Source organism: Callospermophilus lateralis, chromosome 2 (genome assembly GCF_048772815.1).
Source record: "Callospermophilus lateralis isolate mCalLat2 chromosome 2, mCalLat2.hap1, whole genome shotgun sequence".
NCBI lineage: Eukaryota > Metazoa > Chordata > Mammalia > Rodentia > Sciuridae > Callospermophilus > Callospermophilus lateralis.
Genome location: NC_135306.1, coordinates 158,922,045 through 158,943,256, shown reverse-complemented (window position 1 = coordinate 158,943,256; position 21,212 = coordinate 158,922,045). Strand labels below are relative to the sequence as shown.

Genomic DNA, 21,212 nt, shown 5'->3' with positions numbered 1-21,212 from the left:
ATGAAGTTCACATGCCAACAGAGGAAGATGGAAATTATCTGGAGATAATTCCAGAAGTTTATGTGCTGTGAAGATAATAAAACTGAGAGGTTTGGAGGGATGGAAGGGATGCTGTCCATGGGGATGTGTGAGGAGATGGCATGCAAAGCTCTGAAAGGGATGGGGAGCTCCTTAGGTTAGGGAAGGACTAGTAGATGCAAAGGGCCTGAGGCAGGAATGAGCTGGGAATTTTATTCTTAGATTTTTCAAAATTGAGAAATCATTTGGAATCACACAGATAGAATTTTTTTTGTTTAAATTAAGGAAAAGAAAATCTATATTAGCAATATAGACCAATAATAGACCATAAATATTTAATAATATTTATCACAGACTTAGTAGGAATTTTTTAATTAGAAATATTTTAAAAACATAATTTAGTAAAATGTTGAGCACTTATAATGTGCTCAGTACTGTGCTAAGTACTTTACATATATTACCTCATGAAGGTTAGCATTTTACCCAACATCACCCAGCAATTAAGTGATAAAGGTAGGATTCTAACTCAGATCTGGCTCAAGAGCCTATATTCCTAACTCTGTCAAATTGAATACTCACCTCTCCTGAGTATACCCTATGCCCTAAGATTATCCCTCATACAATATGTTCAGATGAAACCCTCCATGGGCCAGCTCTGTGGTGGGAGCTAAGGAGACCTGGATAAATATGACACCATCCCTCAAGTTTCACTTAGCACCCGCAGCTAAGGATTAAAGAGACCTTCCCCCAAAAGAGAGAGCCTGAGTTCAGTTTTGAAGGATGCACTGGTTATATATAAATAGGGAGGCATTTTCAGGCAAAGGCACAGCCTTAGGAAATGAGGGAGAGTAAGCTGTGGGCACAAAGAAGAATAGACACATTGATGTTACTACCCGCAAGTGCCAGGTAGGATGTGGTGGGCAACTAGGCCAGGCGGAAGTCATGGGAGACCTTGGATGTGTTGGTAAGGAGACTCTGCTTTGTTTAGGTGATGTGATGCCCTTGGAGGATTTATTTAATCAGGAAATGTCCAGGTCACTTGTGTATTCCTGGAAGATCTTCTTGCTATATTGTAGGGAACAAGACTTACAGGCTTAAAGACTTTGGAAGGCACCACATTAAAGATATTGAGATCAAGAAGGTATAGAGAAAAGGCAGTGAGATAAAGGAACATTCAGGAGGAAAGCTGCCTTTGGTGATCACATGGATCAGGGGCAGCAGAGAGGAGAGTGTGGCTGAGTTCAGAGGTTTCTGACTTGGCCTCTGATCCTGCCACTCGCATCCCATATGTCTCTCATCCCACCCAGCCCTGTTTCATATGCAGGAGGCCTGGTTGGTTGAATGGTCAGATGAATGAGATCACTGGGGAAGAAATAATCAGAAGAGATTTATGGGAGAAGCAGAGAAAAACAGCCTCTTGAGAGAGCATAAGAAAGGATGAAAGCTCAGACACAGAAAAGGAAGCTAAAGACTGAACATGAGTCAAAGAAACTGAGAAATGCAGGGAGTCAAGACTGGGAGGTTTTGAGCCAGGGAGTAAAGCCATCAGGGAAACATCTTGGGAAGAGAATCTAATGGCGGGTGTAAAGGGCGGAGGCAGGAGGAACAGAAAGCAAGGAACTAGGTGGAAGGTCAGTGAGAGATGGGGAGGAGCTAGCCATGAGTGCCTGGGAATGGGGCGCGGGGGACTGGTTGGGGGCCACAAATGCAGGATGCTCCAGCTCAGTGATGGAGCAGTGAGGAGAGAAGGCAGGACTAGGTGTGGGTCTGAGCCTTGGTGACACGTAGAGGAGAGATGCCATTGATAAAAAGAGAAAACCCGGCAGGGCTCAGTGGCAGACACCTGTAACCCCAGCAGCTCGGGAGGCTGAGGCAGGAGGATCAGAAGTTCAAAGTCAGCCTCAGCAACTTAGCAAGACTCTGTCTCAAAATAAAAAAATAAAAGGGACTGGGAATGTTACTCAGTGGTCAATCACTGGTACCAAAGAGAGGGGTGGGGAGGGAAGTGGGGGAGGCAGAGAGGACAAACCCAGAGGCAGGGAAGAGTAGAGATGCTTTGTCCCTGGGAAAATAACTTCATCGCTTCATGTCCAGATCAGCCCTCCATCCTGCATCTGTGCACAAGCGCTCCAGTGTCCCTCCTGTTAAAGTGAGTGGTTGGCCCATGCTACCATATAAGGCCATCTCTTCCACTTGGGTACTGGAGCCCAATCCCTCTCAACTTCAGAAGCATGTTGCTGCCTTGTCCCCACTGCCCAGTCTCAGAGTTCTCCTTTTCTACTAGGTCATTTCCAATAGCACATAGACTGAAATCCTATCCCCAAATCAAACTGTCTGTTGACAGTATGCTTATCACCAGACCCAACCTCATTTCTTTGTCTTCCTATAGAACAATTTTTTTTTTTTTTGAGTAACAGGAACTGAACCCAGGGGCACTCAACCACTGAGCCACATCTCCAGCCCTATTTTTTAATTTTTATATTTTATTTAGAGACAGGGTCTCCCTGAGTTGCTTAGGGTCTTGCTAAAATTTCCGAGGCTGACTTTGATCAGCCTGGAGATCCTCCTGCCCCAGCTTCCTGAGCCATTGGGATTACAGGTGTGCGCCACCATGACCAGCCAGAACAAAACTCTTTGAAAAGAGTTGTACTACACTCCTTTACCTCCCACTTTTTCCTCAGTCTTGTTTTCATCGCAACCTTTACACTGAAACTACTTTTTCTAAGATTTCTAATGACCACCATGTTGCTAAATCTGCTTGCTAATTCCCTGCCCTCATTGCAGACAGGCTGTCTGACCCTCTTGATTCCTCCCTTTGCCTGGAATCTCTTTTCTGTGTGGACACCACATACTTCTGGCTCTCCTTACCTTACTGGCTGCTTCCTTTCCATGTTGGATGCTGGTTCCTCTCCTATTTCTGTTCTCTAAGCACCAGGTGTCCCAGGGCTCAGCGCCTGTTTCCTTCCTCTAGCTTCATGTTCTCCTAGCTGACCTCATCCAGTGCTGCAGCTTTAAATATCACCAAATGCTGGTGACTCCCAAAGTGCCCTCACCAGGCTTATTTCTATTTTTAATTATAGACTTCTCTATCCCAGAAGGATTGAACATTTTAGAACACACACTCTTAAATGAACTTTTACTTATTTATAAATTATACTTGCACTATTGGCTAATATATTTACTTACAATAAAATATAGAACAAGACGAAGATTAGACACAATTGAAAAATAACTGGCTAGTTTTTTAAGGTACACTCTATGATTTGGCAAGATTTGTTGCTGATAGTAGTATTCCTAAATCTATTTTTTTGTTCATTGCTAGTGCTTTGGGTGAACTCTTTTTTTAAAAAAATATTTTTTAATTTTTTAGTTGTAGTTGGGCGCAATACATTTATTTGTTTATTTATTTATTTATCTATCTATCTATTTATTTATTTAATGTGGTGCTGAGGATCGAACCCAGGGCCTTGCATGTTCTAGGTGAGTGCTGTACCACTGAGCCACAATCCAAGCCCTGAGGTGAACTCTTGTTTTATCTACTGAATTGTTACTGTCTGTATCTCATGATATGGTATGAGCAGGTGCTGAGGGTATAAGTGTCACCCCAGCACTTTCCTGTTGCCATGCATGCTTGCACAGTGGATATACCTTTGGTGCAGGTGATCCTTACAGAAATCTCTGGAGCTGCTTTTTATTATTTTGTGATGTTTACTTTAGTTGAAACTAGATAATGTAATCAATAAATCCAACCAGGCACAGTTACATTGTAATTCTTCTCAGTATATAGAAAGAAGTGAATCCATCAGTATCTTTGCCCCCTGCTCATCTCTCTTGGAGACTTTTCATCTTAACATGTGTCCTGTCCCAGGGAGACACCAGCTGAGCGAGGGGTCAGTCTCATACCACATACTTATCCAGTATGTGGAGTGCTTCTTATCTATTAAGTAAAAATTAACATGATTTGCTCTGAGGCCATTTTTCCCATTCTAGTGGATCATCTTGTAAAGCCCTGGGTGTAGTGTCCACCTCAGAGACGACCAGCTGGCCAGTGCCTTCTCAGTCTTAACACTCGGATGGCCAACAGGCATCTCTATCTCAATGTTTCCTCTTTCCTCCTTCCCAAATCAAACCTGTCTCTTTCTCCCCTCAGTAAATGACACCTCTGTTTATCCAGTTCTGAAACCAAAAACCTCAACATCTTTCTGACCTCTCTCCTCACCCAGTCCACTGGAACTTCTGTCAGCTTCAGATGCTATCCTGAATCTAGCTGTTTTATCCTTTTTTTTTTTTTTTTTAATTACTCTGTGGCAAATCACCTTCTTTCTTCCAGTCTGTCATCATAGTCTCTGAATATTCTTCCCTTTGTTTTCCCTCAGACTTTTCTATATGCAGCAGTCATAAGATGACTGAAAAACATAAATCAAGCTGGGTATGATGGTGCACATCTGGAATCCCAGTGACTTAGGAGGCTGAGGCAGGAGGATCTCAAGTTCAAGACCAGTCTCAGCAACTTAGTGAGACACTGACTCAAAATAAAAAATGAAAAGTGCTGGGAATGTAGATTAGTGGTAATGTGCCCCTGCATTCGATGGAAGGAGAAGGAGAAGGAGGAGAAGAAGGAGAAGAAGAAGAAGGAGAAGAGGAAGAGGAGGAGGAAGAGGAGGAGGAGGAGGAGGAAGAAGAAAAGGAAGAAGAAGAAGACATAAATTACATTGCACCGCATGGCTTCCCCATTCAGAACCTCCAGCACACATTGAGTAAGGCCTTATTGCCTTATTGTGGCCTTCAAGAACTTCAAGGGAATGATCTGGCCCTTGCTTGCTTTTTAAGACCTATCTATCTCCCATTACCTTGCTGCTTTCATGGTGTTCCTATGCCACAGGCCTCCACTCTTGGGTTATCCCACTGCAAGGCTGTTTCCCTCATTCCATTTTGGTCTCTGCCCAGAAAGGCCCGTCGTGGCCACTCTTCTGAATGATGCACATGGAAACTCCCTTCCCATCACTCTCTCTACCCTTTTTGCTTTCACTGCTTGGCATTCTACTGTATGTTCATTTAATTGCCTCTTTATTGTCTATTTTCTTCACAAGAATGAGGTCCCCGTTAAGGCAGGGTCTGTCATCTTCTCTGCTATATCTCCAGCTCCTGGAGTGGTACTCAGCACATTGAGTATTTATTAAATGAATGCGTGAATGAAAATTTATAGGAACAACAGATGAAATCCCAAGGAGACTTAACCACATGAAAAGAGAGAAAAGTGTAAATATTTGGATAAATATTTAAATCAAGGACACTCTAAAGGAAGTGAAATTTCAGGTCCAGTTAACTAGGCCTGAAGAGAGCCTGGTGTATACTTGGGAACCCAGCAAGGAAGGCATCAAGCTGGGCTCGTTTCTCTGCCCCATCTGTAAGAAGATTTTCAGATAGCAAACTTGAGTACATGCCAAGACTCTGAATAATGAGAAATCAGTCCCTCAGCCCAAGGAGTTGCTGTCCCCGTTATCCCAGGGCACTCATTTAAAGGGGGCTCAAGCCAGGATCCTGAGGCCACAGGACTCAGGATGGGGCACCATCACCTCTGAGCTGGGACAAAGCAGCAGCCCCAGGACACCCTGGGAATCCGTGTGGGCTGCTTGTGGCTCTCCTTCAGAAGTCAAAGCGTGATTTTTAAGAAAACAGTGAAATGCTGGAGAATGACCTCTTTTATTAGGTTCACCATCTTAGCCACAGAGAGACCATAGTGTTTGTCCATAGCCTGAAATACTCAAAGGCCACAGTACTGAAAAGAGGGCAGGCCTTTAGGTCTCTTTGTCGCCATTAATCCTCATCCCGCTGGTCTCTGCCTTTTGCATCAGAAAAGCTTTCTCGTATTCTTTTTTTTTTTTTTTTTAAGAGGGGGAAAAAACAGCTGTGTAGGATTTGAGAATGGGATTTTAATGGTCACTGAAGATCCACAAAAGCTCTGCTGTGATAGTGAAGTATTCTGGAGGCCATTGACGCCTTTGTCTGGGGCAGCAACACAAGCTGGCTGCTGAGGACAAGGAAGAAGCAACTGGGTGGTGTGATTAAGGCCAGATCTCCAGCACATTTGCAAAGAACTGTTTCCAGGCATCCCTTCCCAACATTCAGAGTCGATTTTTACTGTTTAACCATTTTTACCTTGTGAAAGAAACAAATCTATCTGGAAGCACTTGGCTTGAATTATTTCCGTGGATCTTTGTCTCTGGAAGGAAAATGGAAATTGTGTCTGACAACAGGAGGTTGTTCACGTGAAGCAGGCCTTTCACTGTAAGGAAAAGGAAGGTGCTCTCTTTTCCATAGGGTACCCCAGAGGGCATTTCTCTGCCCTTTGATCAGTTAAGAAATCACAACAGATGTGGAATATTGTGAGACCTCTCAAAATAAAGCCTTGAAAAGTCTTTGGGGAGGGGGCTACCAAGTCCCAAGGAGGTAGACACCTAGACCAGCAGGAGCCCATCCAGTGACTCAGTCAGTGAGAACCATGTCCCGGTTTAACCACAGGTGAAAGGGATCTGTTTTCTGCCACAGGAATCATGATGGAGCAGACTGCTGCTGGGGTTGTGGTCACCACGGGGGTCCATATGGGCTTCTCTAAATGAATGTGGCTAGGTTAGAGGGGTTCTGGAAAGCCTGTTTTATTTATTTTCTGCCAGTCTTTGTGACACTTTGGCTCATGAGAGCTGTGAAGAAGTTATTCTCTCCTTTACTGGCCCACTATAGACGCTAGGATAGTCCGGTGGGACACAGTATGGCATGCTGTGAATTCCTAGTACATAATTCAGCCTGACTTTTCATGGGACTTGGCTGAAAGCATTATCCAGTAGAGCATTTAGAAAATAACTCAGGAATTATAGACATGGATATGGCTCTGCTTTTGCCTTTTTTTTTTTTTTTTTTTTTTTTTTGCCAAAAAAGAGATAGATTCGTTGTTATTTTTTTAATTAAAAAAAAAAAAAAAGTGGTGTGCATGGTGGTGCATGCTTGTAATCCTAGCTGCTCAGGAAGCTGGAGCAGGAGGATTGCAAGTGTGAGACTAGCATCAGCAACTTGGTGAAATCCTGTCTCAACATAAAAAATAAAAAGGATTGGGGAGGTACTCAGTGGTTAGAGTACTTGCCCTGCAAGTACAAGGTCCTGGCTTCAATCCACAGTACTGAAAAAAATCATAAAATCATATAAAAATGATATATAAATATTATAAAAGAAAATCTACGCAATACAAAAAGCATTGAAATTTAATAGTAGGTGGACTTTGTTGATGGATTGCATTTAATTGTAGAAAAATTATTTAAAATATGGTATATTTTTGCTAACTGAGATCCAAAGCCTTTTTTTTTAAGATTATGGAATAAGTAATGAAAACATTTTTATGACTGATTATAGACAACTTTGCCAAGTTTAACCCTAACATGGCATGTGCAAATCGCTTTTGTAGGTTAGGATGAAAAGAGATTTTCCTTCTTATAGACATATAAGAGATATAATAACTAACTTTATTATGTGATTCCCCCCATTGCCACCATTTCTTGGCAGCTTGTTGAAAAGAGAGTGTGTTGTTCCAAACTCCAAATTCTCCTAAACCTTAGAGGATTTTTGACAAAGTTTTGAATTGTGTTTTAGTCTGCACTTTGGTTAAATAACCTTTTTCTCCCTTAAACTTGAAGCTCTTGATCTTCACAAATTAGGAGTGGGACCTTGACCAAATTATTTAACCTCCCTAAGTCTGTGTTTCTGTAAAATGGAGCTAATTATAACACTTTTAGGTTGTGTTGAGGGATAAATGAGATAATGTGTATAAAACTTTTGGTATGGTGTCAGATATATTCCAAGTACTAACAAGTATTAACTATTAGGCCACGTGTGGGGCTGGGGATGTGGCTCAAGCGGTAGCGCGCTCGCCTGGTATGCGTGCGGCCCGGTTCGATCCTCAGCACCACATGCAAAACAAAGATGTTGTGTCCGCCGATAACTAAAAAATGAATATTAAAATTCTCTCTCTCTCTCTCCCTCTCTCACTCTCTCTTAAAAAAAAAAAAAAAGAAAAGAAAAGAAAGGCCACGTGTGTGTGTGTGTGTGTATGTGTCTCACTAAGTTGCCCAGGTTGGCCTCAAACTTGTAATTCTCCTGCTTCAGACTTCTAAGGAGCTGGGATTACAGGCTCATGCAAACACACCCAGCTAGAAAGGCTTTTTTGATGGGTACAAGGATGATGTTTGACTAATATGTTAGGGAGCCAGATTTGGTACATTTCTTAACATCCATGCACTACAATAAGCTATAAAGCCTTAACTAAAAACATGAGAAATACAATCAGCAGCATAGGTTTTTTTTTTTTAAATTTCCATTTTCTTTCACAGATTTTATTTATTATTATTATTTATTTACCTAATTTGTTATACATGATGGCAGAATGCAATTCATTTCATATTACATATAGAGTACAATTTTTCAAGTCACTGATTGTGCACAAAGTATTTTCACACCATTTTGTCTTCATACATGTACTTAGGGTAATCTATGTAATTCCTACCCCCTTTCACCATTTTTTCCCCTCCCTCCCCTTTGCGCTATCTAAAGTTCTCCATTCCTACCATGCTTCCCTCCCATCGCCATTATGAGTCATCATCCTCATATCAAAGAAAACATTCAGCCTTTGGTTTTTTGGGATTGGCTTGCTTCACTTAGCATTATATTCTCCAACTTCATCCATTTACCTACAAATGCCATGATTTTATTCTCTTTCAATGCTGAGTAATGGATGGGCATCTAAGTTGGTTCCAAAATTTAGCTTTTGTGAATTGTACTTCTGTAATCATTGATATGGCTGTAGTATGCTATTTTTAAGTCCTTTGGGTATAAACTGATGAGTGGGATAGCTGGATCAAATAGTGGTTCCATTCCAAGTTTTCCAAGGAATCTCCATACTGCTTTCCAGATTGGCTGCACCAATTTGCAGCCCACCAGCAATATATGAGTGTGGTCTTTTCCCCCACATCCTCGCCAACACTTATTGTTGTTTGTATTCTTGATAGCTACCATTATGACTGGAGTGAGATTAAATCTTAGAGTAGTTTTGATTTGCATTTCTCTAATTGCTAGAGATGTTGAACATTTTTTCATATGTTTGTTGATTGATTGTATATCCTCTTCCAAGATGTGTCTGTTTAGTTCCCTGGACCATTTATTGATTGGGTTATTTGTTTTTTCTTTGGGGTATTAAAGTTTTTGAGTGCTTTATATATCCTAGAGATTAGTGCTCTATCTGATGTGCTTGTGGTAAAGATTTGCTCCCATTCTGTAGGCTCTCTATTCACCTCAATGATTGTTTCTTTTTCTGAGAAGAAGCTTTTGAGTTTGAATTCATATCATTTATGGTTTCATAAATGATATGGATTCTTGGTTTTAATTCTTGTGCTATAGGAGTCTTATTAAGAAAGTTGGGGCCTAATCTGACATGATAGAGACTTGGGCCTACCTTTTTTTCTATAGGCACAAGGTCTCTGGTTTAATTCCTAGGTCCTTGATCCACTTTGAGTTGAGGTTTGTGCATGGTGAGAGATAGAGGTTTAATTTCATTTTGTTACATATGGATTTCCAATTTTCCCAGTACCATTTGTTGAAGAGTCTATCTTTTTTCCAATGTAGATTTTTGGTGCCTTTGTCAAATATAAGATAACTATAGTTATATGGGTTAGACTCTGTGTCCTCTATTCTCTACCATTGGTCTACAGGTCTGTTTTGAAACCAATACCATGCTGTTTAGTTACTATTGCTCTGTAGTATAGTTTAAGGTCTAGAATAGTAATGCCACCAGCTTCACTCTTTTTACTAAGGATTGCTTTGACTATTCTGGGTCTCTTATTTTTCCAGATGAATTTCATGATTGCTTTTTCTATTTCTATAAGGAATGCCTTTGGGATTTTGATTGGGATTGCATTGAATCTATATAGTGCTTTTAGTAGTATGGTCATTTTGACAATATTAATTCTTCCTATCCAAGAACAAGGTAGATCTTTCCATCTTCTAAGGTCTTCCTTAATTTCTTTCTTTAGCGTGTTGTAGTTTTCATTGTAGAGGTCTTTCACCTATTTTGTTAAGTTTATTCCTAAGTATTTTAGTTTTTTTTTCTTTTTGAGGCTATTGTAAATGGGGTGGTTTTCCTAGTTTCCTTTTCAGCAGATTTGTCACTGATGTACAGAAATGCCTTTGATTTATGGGTGTTGATTTTATATCAAGCTACTTTGCTGAATTCATTTATTAGTTCTAGGAGATTTCTGATGGAATGTTTTGGGTCTTCTAGGTATAGAATCATATCGTCTGCAAATAGTGATAATTTGAGTTCTTCTTTTCCTATCTGTATCCCTTTAATTTCTTTAGTCTGTCTGATTACTCTGACTAGAGGCTCAAGAACTATGTTAAATAGAAGTGGTGGCAGAGGGCATCTCTGTCTTGTTCCAGTTTTTAGAGGGAATGCTTTTAATTTTTCTCCATTTAGAATGATTTTGGCCTGGGGCTTGGCATAGATAGCCTTTACAATGTTGAAGTATGTTTTTGTTATCCAAAGTTTTTCTAGCATTTTGTACATGAAGGGATGCTGTATTTTATTAAATGCTTTCTCAGTATCTATTGAGATGATCATATGATTTTTATATGTTATATTGGTGTACTCATTTACCTCTAAGAATTTTTTAATCTTCCTTGATGTCTTTTGCAACCCATTGTTCATTCAGTAGTATATTATTTAATCTCCAGGTGTTGGAGTAGCTTTTATTTTTTTATTTTATCATTGATTTCTAATGTAATTCCATTGTGGTCTAATAGAATGCAGGGTAGTATCTCTACTTTTTGTATTTACTAAGATTTGTTTTGTGGCATAACATATGATTTGTTTTAGAGAAGGATGCATGTGCTGCTGAGAAGAAAGTGTATTCACTCCTTGATGGATAATATACTGTATATATGTCAATTAAGTCTAAGTTATTGATTGTATTATTGAGTTCTGTAGTTTCTTTGTTTAGCTTTTGTTGAGAAGATCTATTTAGTGGTGAGGAGGTGTGTTAAGTCACCCAGAATTATTGTGTTGTGATCTATTTGACTCATAAACTTGACAAGAGTTTGATGAACGTAGGTGCTCCATTGTTTGGGCATAAATGTTTGTAACTGTTATGTCTTGTTGATGTTGTTCCCTTAAGCAGTATGAAGTGTCCATCTTTATCCCTATTCATTAACTTTGGCTTGAAGTCTACTTTATTTGATATGAGGATGGAAACCTCTGCTTACTTATTAGACCATGTGAATTATATATTTTATCCCAACCTTTCACCTTCAGTCTGTGGGTGTCCTTTCCTATGAGATGAGTCTCTTGAAGGCAGCATATTGTTGGGTCTTTTTTAAAAAAAAAATCCAATCTATCAGCCTATGTCTTTTGATTGGTGAGTTTAAGCCATTAACATTTAGGGTTATTATTGAGATATGATTTGTATTACTGGTCATTTTTGTTTATTTTTTGTATTTAGCTTGACTTGGTTTCTCTTTTGGTTGGCTTTTCTTTTATTGTAGTTCTTCCCTTTGCAGATTTTTATTGTTGTTTTTCATTTCCTCCTCATGGAATATTATGCCACGAATGTTCTGTAGTGCAGGTTTTCTTGCTGTAAATTCTTTTATCTTTTGTTTATCATGAAAGGTTTTTATTTCATCATCTAATTTGAAGCTTAATTTTGTTGGATATGATTCTCGGTTGGCATACATTATCTTTTAGAGCTTGGTATATGTTGTTCCAGGATCTCCTACCTTTGAGAGTCTGGGTTGCAAAATCTGCTGAGATCTGAATTGGTCTTCCCTTATAGGTAATCTGATTTTTCTCTCTTTCGGCCTTTAAAATTTATCCTTATTCTGTATGCTAGGCATTTTTATTATAATGTGTCTTGGTATAGATCTGTTGTAATTTTGTACATTTGGTATCCCATAGGCCTCTTATATTTGATTTTCCAATTCATTTTTTATGCTTGGGAAATTTTCAGATATTGTTTCATTGAAGAAATTGTACATTCCTTTGGTTTGAATCTCTGAACATTCCTCTATCCCAATAAATCTTTTGATGGGGTTGCCTACCTATCCCATAATTCTTGGATAATCTGTTCATGGTTTCTTACCATCTTCACTGTGAGGTCAACTTTATTTTCAAGATTGTATATTTTGTCTTCGTTGTCTGAGGTTCTGTTTTCCAAGTGGTCTAGTCTGTTGGTGATGCTATCTATTGAGTTTTTTAATTGGCTTATTGTTTCTTTCATCTCAAGGATTTCTGTTTAGTTGTTTTTTTTTTTTTTCAGTATGTCTGTCTCTTTCTTGAAGTAATCTCTTGCAACCTGTATTTGGTCTCTTATCTCTTTGTTGGTTTGATCCATGGTTGCCTGAATTTGTTCTCTTATCTCTTTGTTGGAGTGATTGATTTTTGCCTACATTTGGTCACTTGGGTTATTCTTTAATACCCAAATCATTTTAGTTATGTATATTCTGAACTCCTCCTCTGACATTTCACTTACTGCACTCACTACCTGTGGATTCTCTTGTTGTAGTGTCTTGGTTTGGGGCACTTTCCTCCCTTGTTTTTTCATGGTGTCTGTGTGACTTCCTCTCTTGCAGTGTAGATATGAAGTATTACAGCTTCTGCCCTATTGTCTTATAGTGTCCCTATAGGTTACCAATACCTCACTTTTAAGGAAGAGATCAATATTACAGCACTCAATGTACCCAACATATAGCTATATATCAGTTAGCTTCTATTTTTACATTTACAGTTTTGTCACTATAATTGGAAATGATGAGTTCAGTTATCTTCAACCATATAGTCAATAGATTTGCGTAATGGTTTACAGTTTCTGATGGTGGAAGTGGGGACTGGAGGGTTGGCTGAAGTGTTTATGAGGTAGGATGTGAGAATACAGAGATATGAGATTATATGACTAGTGAGAGGAAATCATAGGAAGTTGGCTGTTAGTAGGAGAAACAAAAGGTAGGCAACCCCATGCAAGACTCCCTGTTACCTCAGCAACAGGACAACTGTTAGCACCCCTAGTAGAGAAACCTCTGGTGCAGCCAGGCCACAGGGACCTTGGTGACATCTTACCAGGTCCTTATTTTTGTCCCTTGATAGAAGAGGTGATATCTCAGTTTCATGGTGGTGGCAGCCTCAGGCCTATGTGTATCCTGATGTTGTGTTGTGGAGACATGCTTTGGTCAATAAGGAACCCCAGCATGGGTTAGCTCTGCCTCTAGAACTCTGGGCCGCGGTGGTGTGAGGTAAGCATGCTCTACCTCCCCAGCAGCATAGTTTATGAGTTTCCTTGTTGGTTATTCTTCTAGGAAGGATTTACAAGAGTTTACTCTTTGGAATGAATTCATTTTAGTACAAATATGAAGTAGGCTATAAGACTCTAGGAATTACTGTCCACCCACCCAACCAAGGGAGAGCTTTTCAGAGCACAGCTTCTGATTATATTTCTCTTTTTTCAGTGGCTCCTTTTCCTGCAGAATAAAATCTAAATGCCTAGCATTTAGTAATGTTTGCAATCTACCTTTAATCTTCCTTTCTTCCTCTGCTCCCCCAATTAAAAAAAAAGGTTTTTTTGTGTGTGATACTAAATATTAAATCTAGGGATACTCTACCACTAAGCTACATCCCCAATCTTTTATATTTTTTATTTTGCAACAGGGTCCCACTAAGTTGCCCAGGCTGAACTTGAACTTGTAACCTTCCTGCCTCAGCCCCTGGAGTCAATGGGATTACAGGTCCTAGTGTGTACTACCATGCCTGGCTGATGCATGAATCTTTATGACTTGCTCACCTTTCTACCTGAGGAGATTCTATCTATCCTTCAAGACCCAACATAAATGAAATATCCTCTAGGAAGGCTTCCCAGATACCACCAGTCAGTATTAGTAATTCTCACCTCTGTTTTTTCTAGACCTAAGTTCAATGAGTGATTTTTGCCTTTATACTCTTCTGATAGCCCTGTGAAATAAGGAGATCCAAAATTTTTTTTATATCACTTCAACAACATCAACTGTCTCTGCTACAAAAATAATTAGGACCCTTGTTATTCCTGCCCCAAGGAGCTCATGGCCTTGTAAATGCCCCCAATGGGTGGTAGGGACCATGGTAGAGAGGCATGCATGGGAACCAGAGGCAGGGCCCACTGTGTTTGGGGGAATGTGTGGTCAACACCGTTTATTTACCTTCATCTCTAACACTCACGTTATCCTTCCTCAGCCTCTGTCCCTCACTGACCAGATTGTTTCCCCCTTTGGCTAGTCAGTTGCAGGGCTGGGACATATTATGATGGAGCACAAGAACGCTGCATTTTATGTCCAAATGGAACCTTCCAAAATGAGGAAGGACAGATCACTTGTCAACCATGCCCAAGACCAGAAAATCTTGGGTCCTTAAAGACCCCAGAAGCTTGGAATGTGTCTGAATGTGGAGGTAAGGATGCTGTCTGTCTCTTCTTACCCCTCCAGTCTCCAATGTCATTATCTAGACTAAGGCACAGTGGCATCTCAAGGATTTTGGATGACGAACACTGGACCTTAGGCTTCCTATGAGTAAGGACTATGTTGGGTTGGTTTGGTTCTCCAGTGCTTGGGTCAGAACCTGATGCTGTGCCAATGCTCACATGAGCAAGTGAATGAAGATGGCATAGAATACGCTGGTAGAAAAGTATCAATGTTGCAATTGTTTTCTTTATTAACCATAAATACATGTACCTGAGATCCAAGTAGTTCCAGTTCATAAGGAATGTTTGAAAGTGTTCAAGTGGAGAAGACTTTTTTTCCAACTTTGATCTCAAATTCAGAGATTTTTAAAAAAATGTTGTTGTTGTTGTTGTTGATGTACTTTTATTTTATTTGTGTATTTATATGCTGTGCTGTGAGTCTAACCCATTGCCTCACACATGCTAGGCAAGGGCTAAGCTATGACCCCAACCCTTAGGGTTTTTTGATTTAAAACAAATATATCCTTCTGGTTGTTTTGCTAAAACTGGAAGCTCCTTTCTGAAAAGTTTTAAATCATCTCTTACAAAATGTTAACGTTGAAGCCAAGCTTGGTTAGTTTCTGTGATCTACTCTCCCATTTATTTTATAATTAAACATCTTCCTTTTGTTAAATGGGAGGAGGGCTGGCTATATGGACCTGTGCAGGCTCCAGTGGAAGATGTGATCTGGATGGTGGTTTCTAACTGATAGACCCAGCAGAGTGCAGGGGCCCCTGTAATGCCTTGTGGTTCTCCATCCAGGACTCCCAGATACAGCATTAGTTCCCATCCAAATGACTCCAAACTCAACTATAGGGATGTTTCTTTTCTTTTCTTTCTTTTTTTCCTTCTTTTGGTACTAGGGTTTGAATTCAGGGGCACTCAGCCACTGAGCCACATCCCCAACCCTAGTTTGTATTTTATTTGAGATAGGGTCTCACAGAGTTGCTTAGTGCCTCATTGTTGCAGAGGCTGGATTTGACTCATGATCCTCCTATCTCAGCTTCCTGAAGTGCTGGGATTTTAGACGTGTGCCACCACTCCTCGCTACAGGGATGTTTCTGAGTTAAACATCAGATCCTTTAATTGAGTGTATGATCCCTCCCATATCTTTGATTTGTTGTGAAACTTCAGAACTAATTGCAAGGGTGATAAGAGGCAGCTTCTGGGCATCAGGTCATCCTTATATGTGACCTTATTAAGATATGGAGGGCTCCCCACCAAGCTAGGTATGGTGGTGCATGTCTGTAATCCCAGAAGCTCAGGAGGCTGAGGCAGGAGGATCACAAATTCAAAGCCAGCCTCAGCAACTTAGTGAGGCCCTAAGCAACTTAGCAAGACCTTATCTCAAAATTAAATATAGAAAGGCTGGGGATTGGGGCTGGGGATGTGGCTCAAGCGGTAGCGCGCTTGCCTGGCATGCGTGCAGCCCGGGTTCGATCCTCAGCACCACATACAAAAAAAACAAAGATGTTGTATCCGCCGATAACTAAAATAAAATAAATATTAAAAAAATTCTTTAAAAAAAAAAAAAGAAAGGCTGAGGATGAGGCTCAGTGGTTAAGCACTGACTTCCATCCCTGGTTCCAAAAGAAAAAAGATACATTTATAGCAATAAGAAAAGTATTATTAATAAAAATAGCTAACATTTATTGAATGCTTACCATTGCTAAGCATTATGCTAAATATATGATATGAATTATTCATGAGATGGTCCTATCACAGTGATTCTTCAAGTCACTGTGTCACTTCACACAGCCAAGAAGTGGAGGATTTGGAGTCAGGATCCAGGTCTGACAGCATCCAGACTCTTCCCTTGGTTGTGCATTTATTTATTTATTTATTTATTTACTTACTTACTTACTTTTTGGTGCTGAAGATTGAACCCAGGGCCTTGTGCATGCAAGGCAAGCACTCTACCAACTGAGTTATATCCCAAGCCCTTGCTGTACATTTTTAAAATGCTATTATATCTACAATTTATGGTTAAAAACAAAACCATTAAAATTAACAGAGGAGAAGTGATTAAGAATACAAGAGACAACAGATTTTTATAGCATCTTGCCAATGACAAACTTATTCCTGAGAAACATGTTCTTTAGGATTTTTTTTTTTTTTTGTGTGTGTGTGTGTGTGTGTGTGTGTGTGTTAATGACTGTGTTTCTTGTCTAACCTTGGGGAAAAAAAGAGAAATCATTGCTTAAAGTAAATGCCCTTGGGTCCCTCTGTCCATGTGGACTGGATAGTTTGGATTTAGTTGACTCATTGAGGTAGGAAAGGACACACCTCAATGCAAGGAGATTCTTCGAGTCACTGTGTCACTAAGATGTGATCCACTGGATGAGGGTGTAGTATTTCTGGGTCCAATTGCCATATTGATTCCAGAGTAAAGATATCTCCCTCTCTTTCCCTCTTTCTCTGGTGACTCCTGCTTGGGGTCCCTGGGCAGTGTGTAGGCCTAAGTCTGAGACATGCTCAGTCCTTTCCTATATTTTAAAAGCAGCTGCTGTTTGACTCTTGGTTCTCATCTTGTTGTGCAGCCCTGTGCGTAAACACCAGGCACTCACCAGTCACCTCCTTGGGGTGGCAGGGCAGGGCTGACTCTGCTTCTCTCACTCAGGTAGGCGCTGAGGTCAGCACAGGGTAACAGGCCTGACCAGAGTCAGATCTTATAGAAGAGAGGTGGGAATGGCCTGCCTAGGAACCTTCCTTATCTAGGGCTATTGATCCCCCCAGGTCTGTGCCAACCTGGAGAATATTCTGTGGATGGCTTTAAACCTTGCCAGCTCTGTGCCCTGGGCACATTCCAGCCTGAAGCTGGCCGAACTTCTTGCTTCCCCTGTGGAGGAGGGCTCCCCACCAAACATCTGGGAGCAACTTCCTTCCAGGACTGTGAAACCAGAGGTGAGTACTTGCTTTCCCCTAGAATTGAATTTCCTTTTTGAGTACCCTGGGAGTCTGGTGAAGGTTCCATTGAACCCAGCCCAGAGGTTCCCCGTGTGGTGCTAAGTAACCAAGGGTTCAGTCCCTGTGCAGGAAGTGCCAGAACTCCCTGGATGGGATCTCTCCACAGCCATCTTGGCTTCTTGGGACAGGGCTGACCAGGGATGGATCAGAGAGACATGAGTAGGTTTTGAACACGGGCTCCCTTGGTTCCATCCTCCAGCCCTCTTCCACCTCAGTGCCCTGGCCTAGAGCTCCCCTACCCCAGTACAAGTCCTATCCCTTCTCCAGAACCCCACTTCCACTGTCTCTTCCCAGTGGACCAAGCCTCAGTCCAGCCTCAGTCTATATCCTTGATACCCACAACCATTGTGCCTGAAGATGTCAGCTGCCACTGACTGCAAGAGCCACACACTCTCTGAAGACATGCACAGCTTGCTCCTTCATGTTTTCTCAGTGTCACGAGTCCTACCCAAACCCACTGTTTGAGTGTTCATTAGCCCCAGATTGATAGGAAAGCACTTCTTCATTTGGGCATAAAAACTTATTTCACAAACTTTGAAACCTTTCATGCAGCATTAATAAAAATACAGTCTTCTTGTTTTCATTTTCTTCACCCTTTCCTCATAGTTCAATGTTCACCTGGACATTTCTACAACACCACCACTCACCGATGTATTCGCTGCCCAGCGGGGACATACCAGCCCGAATTCGGAAAAAATAACTGTATTTCTTGTCCAGGAAACACTACAACGGACTTTGATGGCTCCACAAACATTACCCAGTGTAAAAGTAGGTCTCTCTCTAAGGCTTCTGTGGTCCTGATCAAGAGGGAAAGTGTCTGGGTCCAGCCTTGGAGAAGGATGGGGTAAAGTGGCCAGGGTTCCCAGGTTCATTCAGAACCTTGTCTGTTTTTAGCCCAGCTCACAGCTATGCAGATAAGTGCTGAGGGAAGGCAGGACTACAGTCTCCTCAGCTATTAAAATGGAGATAATAGCTTTGACCTGGAGGTACTCTCCTTGTTTTTGTATGTGAGGTGCTGGAGATTGAACCCTGACCCTTGTGCATGCTAAGCACACACTCTGCCACTAAGCTCCACCACAGCCCCTACTTACCTCTGCTGACCCTGGATGCTTCCCCAGGCACACTCACAGCTGGATTTGCCCTGATTCCCCCCAACCCAGGGCATAGTTTCAGTGGCCCAGCATGCACTGTTCAAGAGTGTGTTATGTGCCAGGCATCCTGCTGAATAAATCAGCTGGGCCAGCGCTGCTGGGAGCCAGGCTGTGTGTCTGCCGAGGAAGGAGCGACCCACTAGTCTGGAGAGATGAGGCAAGGTCTCTGGAGGGTATGGAAGGTTTTGATGGAGATAGTGGACAGAGCAGGAAAGAGCATCTTACTGAAGAGCCGCTGAAGAGAAGCACAGACCCAGGAAAGTGAAAGGCCTTTGGAAAGAGACCCCTGGGCCTGAGCACAGAAGAGTTGGCACACCAAGTGTGCCTAGCTAAGGAGCTTAACTTGTATTTTACAGCAATGAGGGGGCAAACATTTAAGGACTTGCTGCGTCAGGTTTTCCTCCTCCCCACCTCAATCATTACATAAAATTCTCTAGTAAAGGCCAAAAGTTAAGCTCAACTAATGTTGTATCTTTTTTAAATATATTTTTTTAGTTGTAGGTGGACACATACCTTTGTTTTATTTTTATGTGATGCTGAGGATTAAATCCAGTGCCTCACATGTGCCAGGAGAGCGTTCTACCACTGAGCTACAGCCCCAGCCCCTTAGTATTGTATCTTTAAGATAGCAATTGAGGGGAGCAAGGAGGACTCCCCAAAATAGAGTAATTTGGGATGGAGAAGGGCAGTGAAACATTTGAATTTTTGGGGTACCGAGGATTGAACTCAGGGGCACTCAGCCACCAGAGCCACATCCCCAGCCCTATTTTGTATTTTATTTAGAGACAGGGTCTCACTGAGTTGTTTAGCTCCTCACTTTTGCTGAGATTGGCTTTGAACTCACTATCCTCCCATCTCAGCCTCCCAAATCACTGGGATTACAAGTGTACACCACCCCACCCAGCTGAAGTTCTTTTAACATCGTTTATAAGCAGCCATCAAAGTTCCTCTTAAATACCTGCTGCCACAGGAAGCTCACTCTCTTTCATGATCTTCTAGCCTATTGGTAAATGAGACTTTGGCAAAGTTCACAGAGTTAGGAAATTCCTCCTTAAACCAACATAACTTTTTCCTTATCTTCCCACTCCCCGGCCTTTGTTGGCCCTTAGGACCATGTGACACAGTTCCTCAGGTAGCCCTTCAAGCCTGAAGGCTGTGTTTTTCCTAATAATGACAACTCTCTTTTATAATTAGAGAAGAAGAAAGTAATCAATCTCTCTCTCTCTCTCTCTCTCTCTCCCCCTCCCTCCCTCCCTCCCCTCCCCCCTTAGTACTGGAGATTGAACTACTGAGCTATATCCATAGCCCTTTTTATTTTTATTTTGACTCAGGGTTTTGCTACGTTACTGAGAACCTTACTAAGTGGCTGAGTCGGGCTTTGAACTTGTGATCCTCCTGCCTAATCCTCCCAAGTCATTGGAATTACAGATGTGTGCCACTGTGCTCAGCTCCCTTCAATATTGCTCAGATTTATCTGGCAATAGTAAACACTAACCTCTTTGAGGGCAAAGACTAGATTCCCTCTCAGTCCTGAACTCCCAGAGCTTTGGGTGACATGTGTTGGACTGTGGGGATTTGGTGAATAAAGACAGGGTAGGGGAGGGTGTACCTGTGCACATTAGTTAGCTCTTTGTCTTCCCTACTTAGAAATAAAATGTGGTTGTAACCAGAAAGAAAAGTGAAGAAATCTGTTTTATCTTCATCAATGGCCTCAGTCAAATGTTCTTTATTGAGCAATGAGCTCTGTTCTCCCTACTTGGACAGACGTAGAAGTTCTATTCCATGGGTTCTCCCTATACTTGGAGTTCTAAGCAAATATTTAAAGCTAAATTTGTTCTTTTGTTCATTAACAGCTGACCTTAGTATCTTTAGGCTAATGGGAAAATGGCACCACTCCGAGGGGTGGCCCCTTTGTGAGAGTTCACAATGACTCCCAAAGGGGGCCCTAAGTCTTATTCCCAAGATGACGCCATCTCTGTGCCCCTTCCTCCATATGGTAGGGATGTGGCAGTTCTCAAGCCAGGCTAGCAGGGGCCATGGGAGATGACTGTGTCGAACCCTTATAACTCATGGCATTTCCTTTTCCAGACAGAAGATGTGGCGGGGAGCTGGGAGATTTCACAGGATACATTGAATCCCCAAACTATCCAGGCAATTACCCAGCCAACACCGAGTGTACCTGGACCATCAACCCACCTCCCAAGCGCCGCATCTTAATTGTGGTCCCTGAGATCTTCCTACCCATAGAGGATGACTGTGGAGACTACCTGGTGATGCGGAAAACCTGTGCGTCTCACCCTCTGCTTCCCTCCCTTCCTAAGGCCAGCTGGGAAGCCTGAGGACCTGCTCCCCGGGCTTTAAATGTGAGGAGAAGGCTAGACTGTCACCCCCGTATTAGAACAGAGATGGAAGTTTATAGAGTTGCCAAGGAATGACACATAGACTAAGGGCTAGAGATGTAGCTCATTCATAGGGCATTTACCTAGCATGTGCTAGGCCCTGGGTTTAATCCCCAGTGCCAAAT

At 41.6% G+C, this 21,212-nt stretch overlaps 1 protein-coding gene across 3 annotated transcripts in view; it reads left to right on the top strand.

Moving 5' to 3' along the window:
* Scube2 (signal peptide, CUB domain and EGF like domain containing 2) overlaps positions 1-21,212 on the top strand; it is a 75,139-nt gene that overhangs the window by 46,485 nt on the left and 7,442 nt on the right. The window contains exons 17-20 of one of the 3 annotated variants that reach the window (XM_076844204.2): positions 14,351-14,521; positions 17,307-17,474; positions 18,144-18,305; positions 20,777-20,974. In XM_076844204.2, the coding sequence (XP_076700319.2) occupies positions 14,351-14,521; positions 17,307-17,474; positions 18,144-18,305; positions 20,777-20,974 (699 nt within the window). Of the gene's footprint in view, positions 1-14,350; positions 14,522-17,306; positions 17,475-18,143; positions 18,306-20,776; positions 21,052-21,212 lie in introns of all 3 variants that reach the window. The other 2 variants (XM_076844206.2, XM_076844205.2) reach the window with 2 other exon arrangements.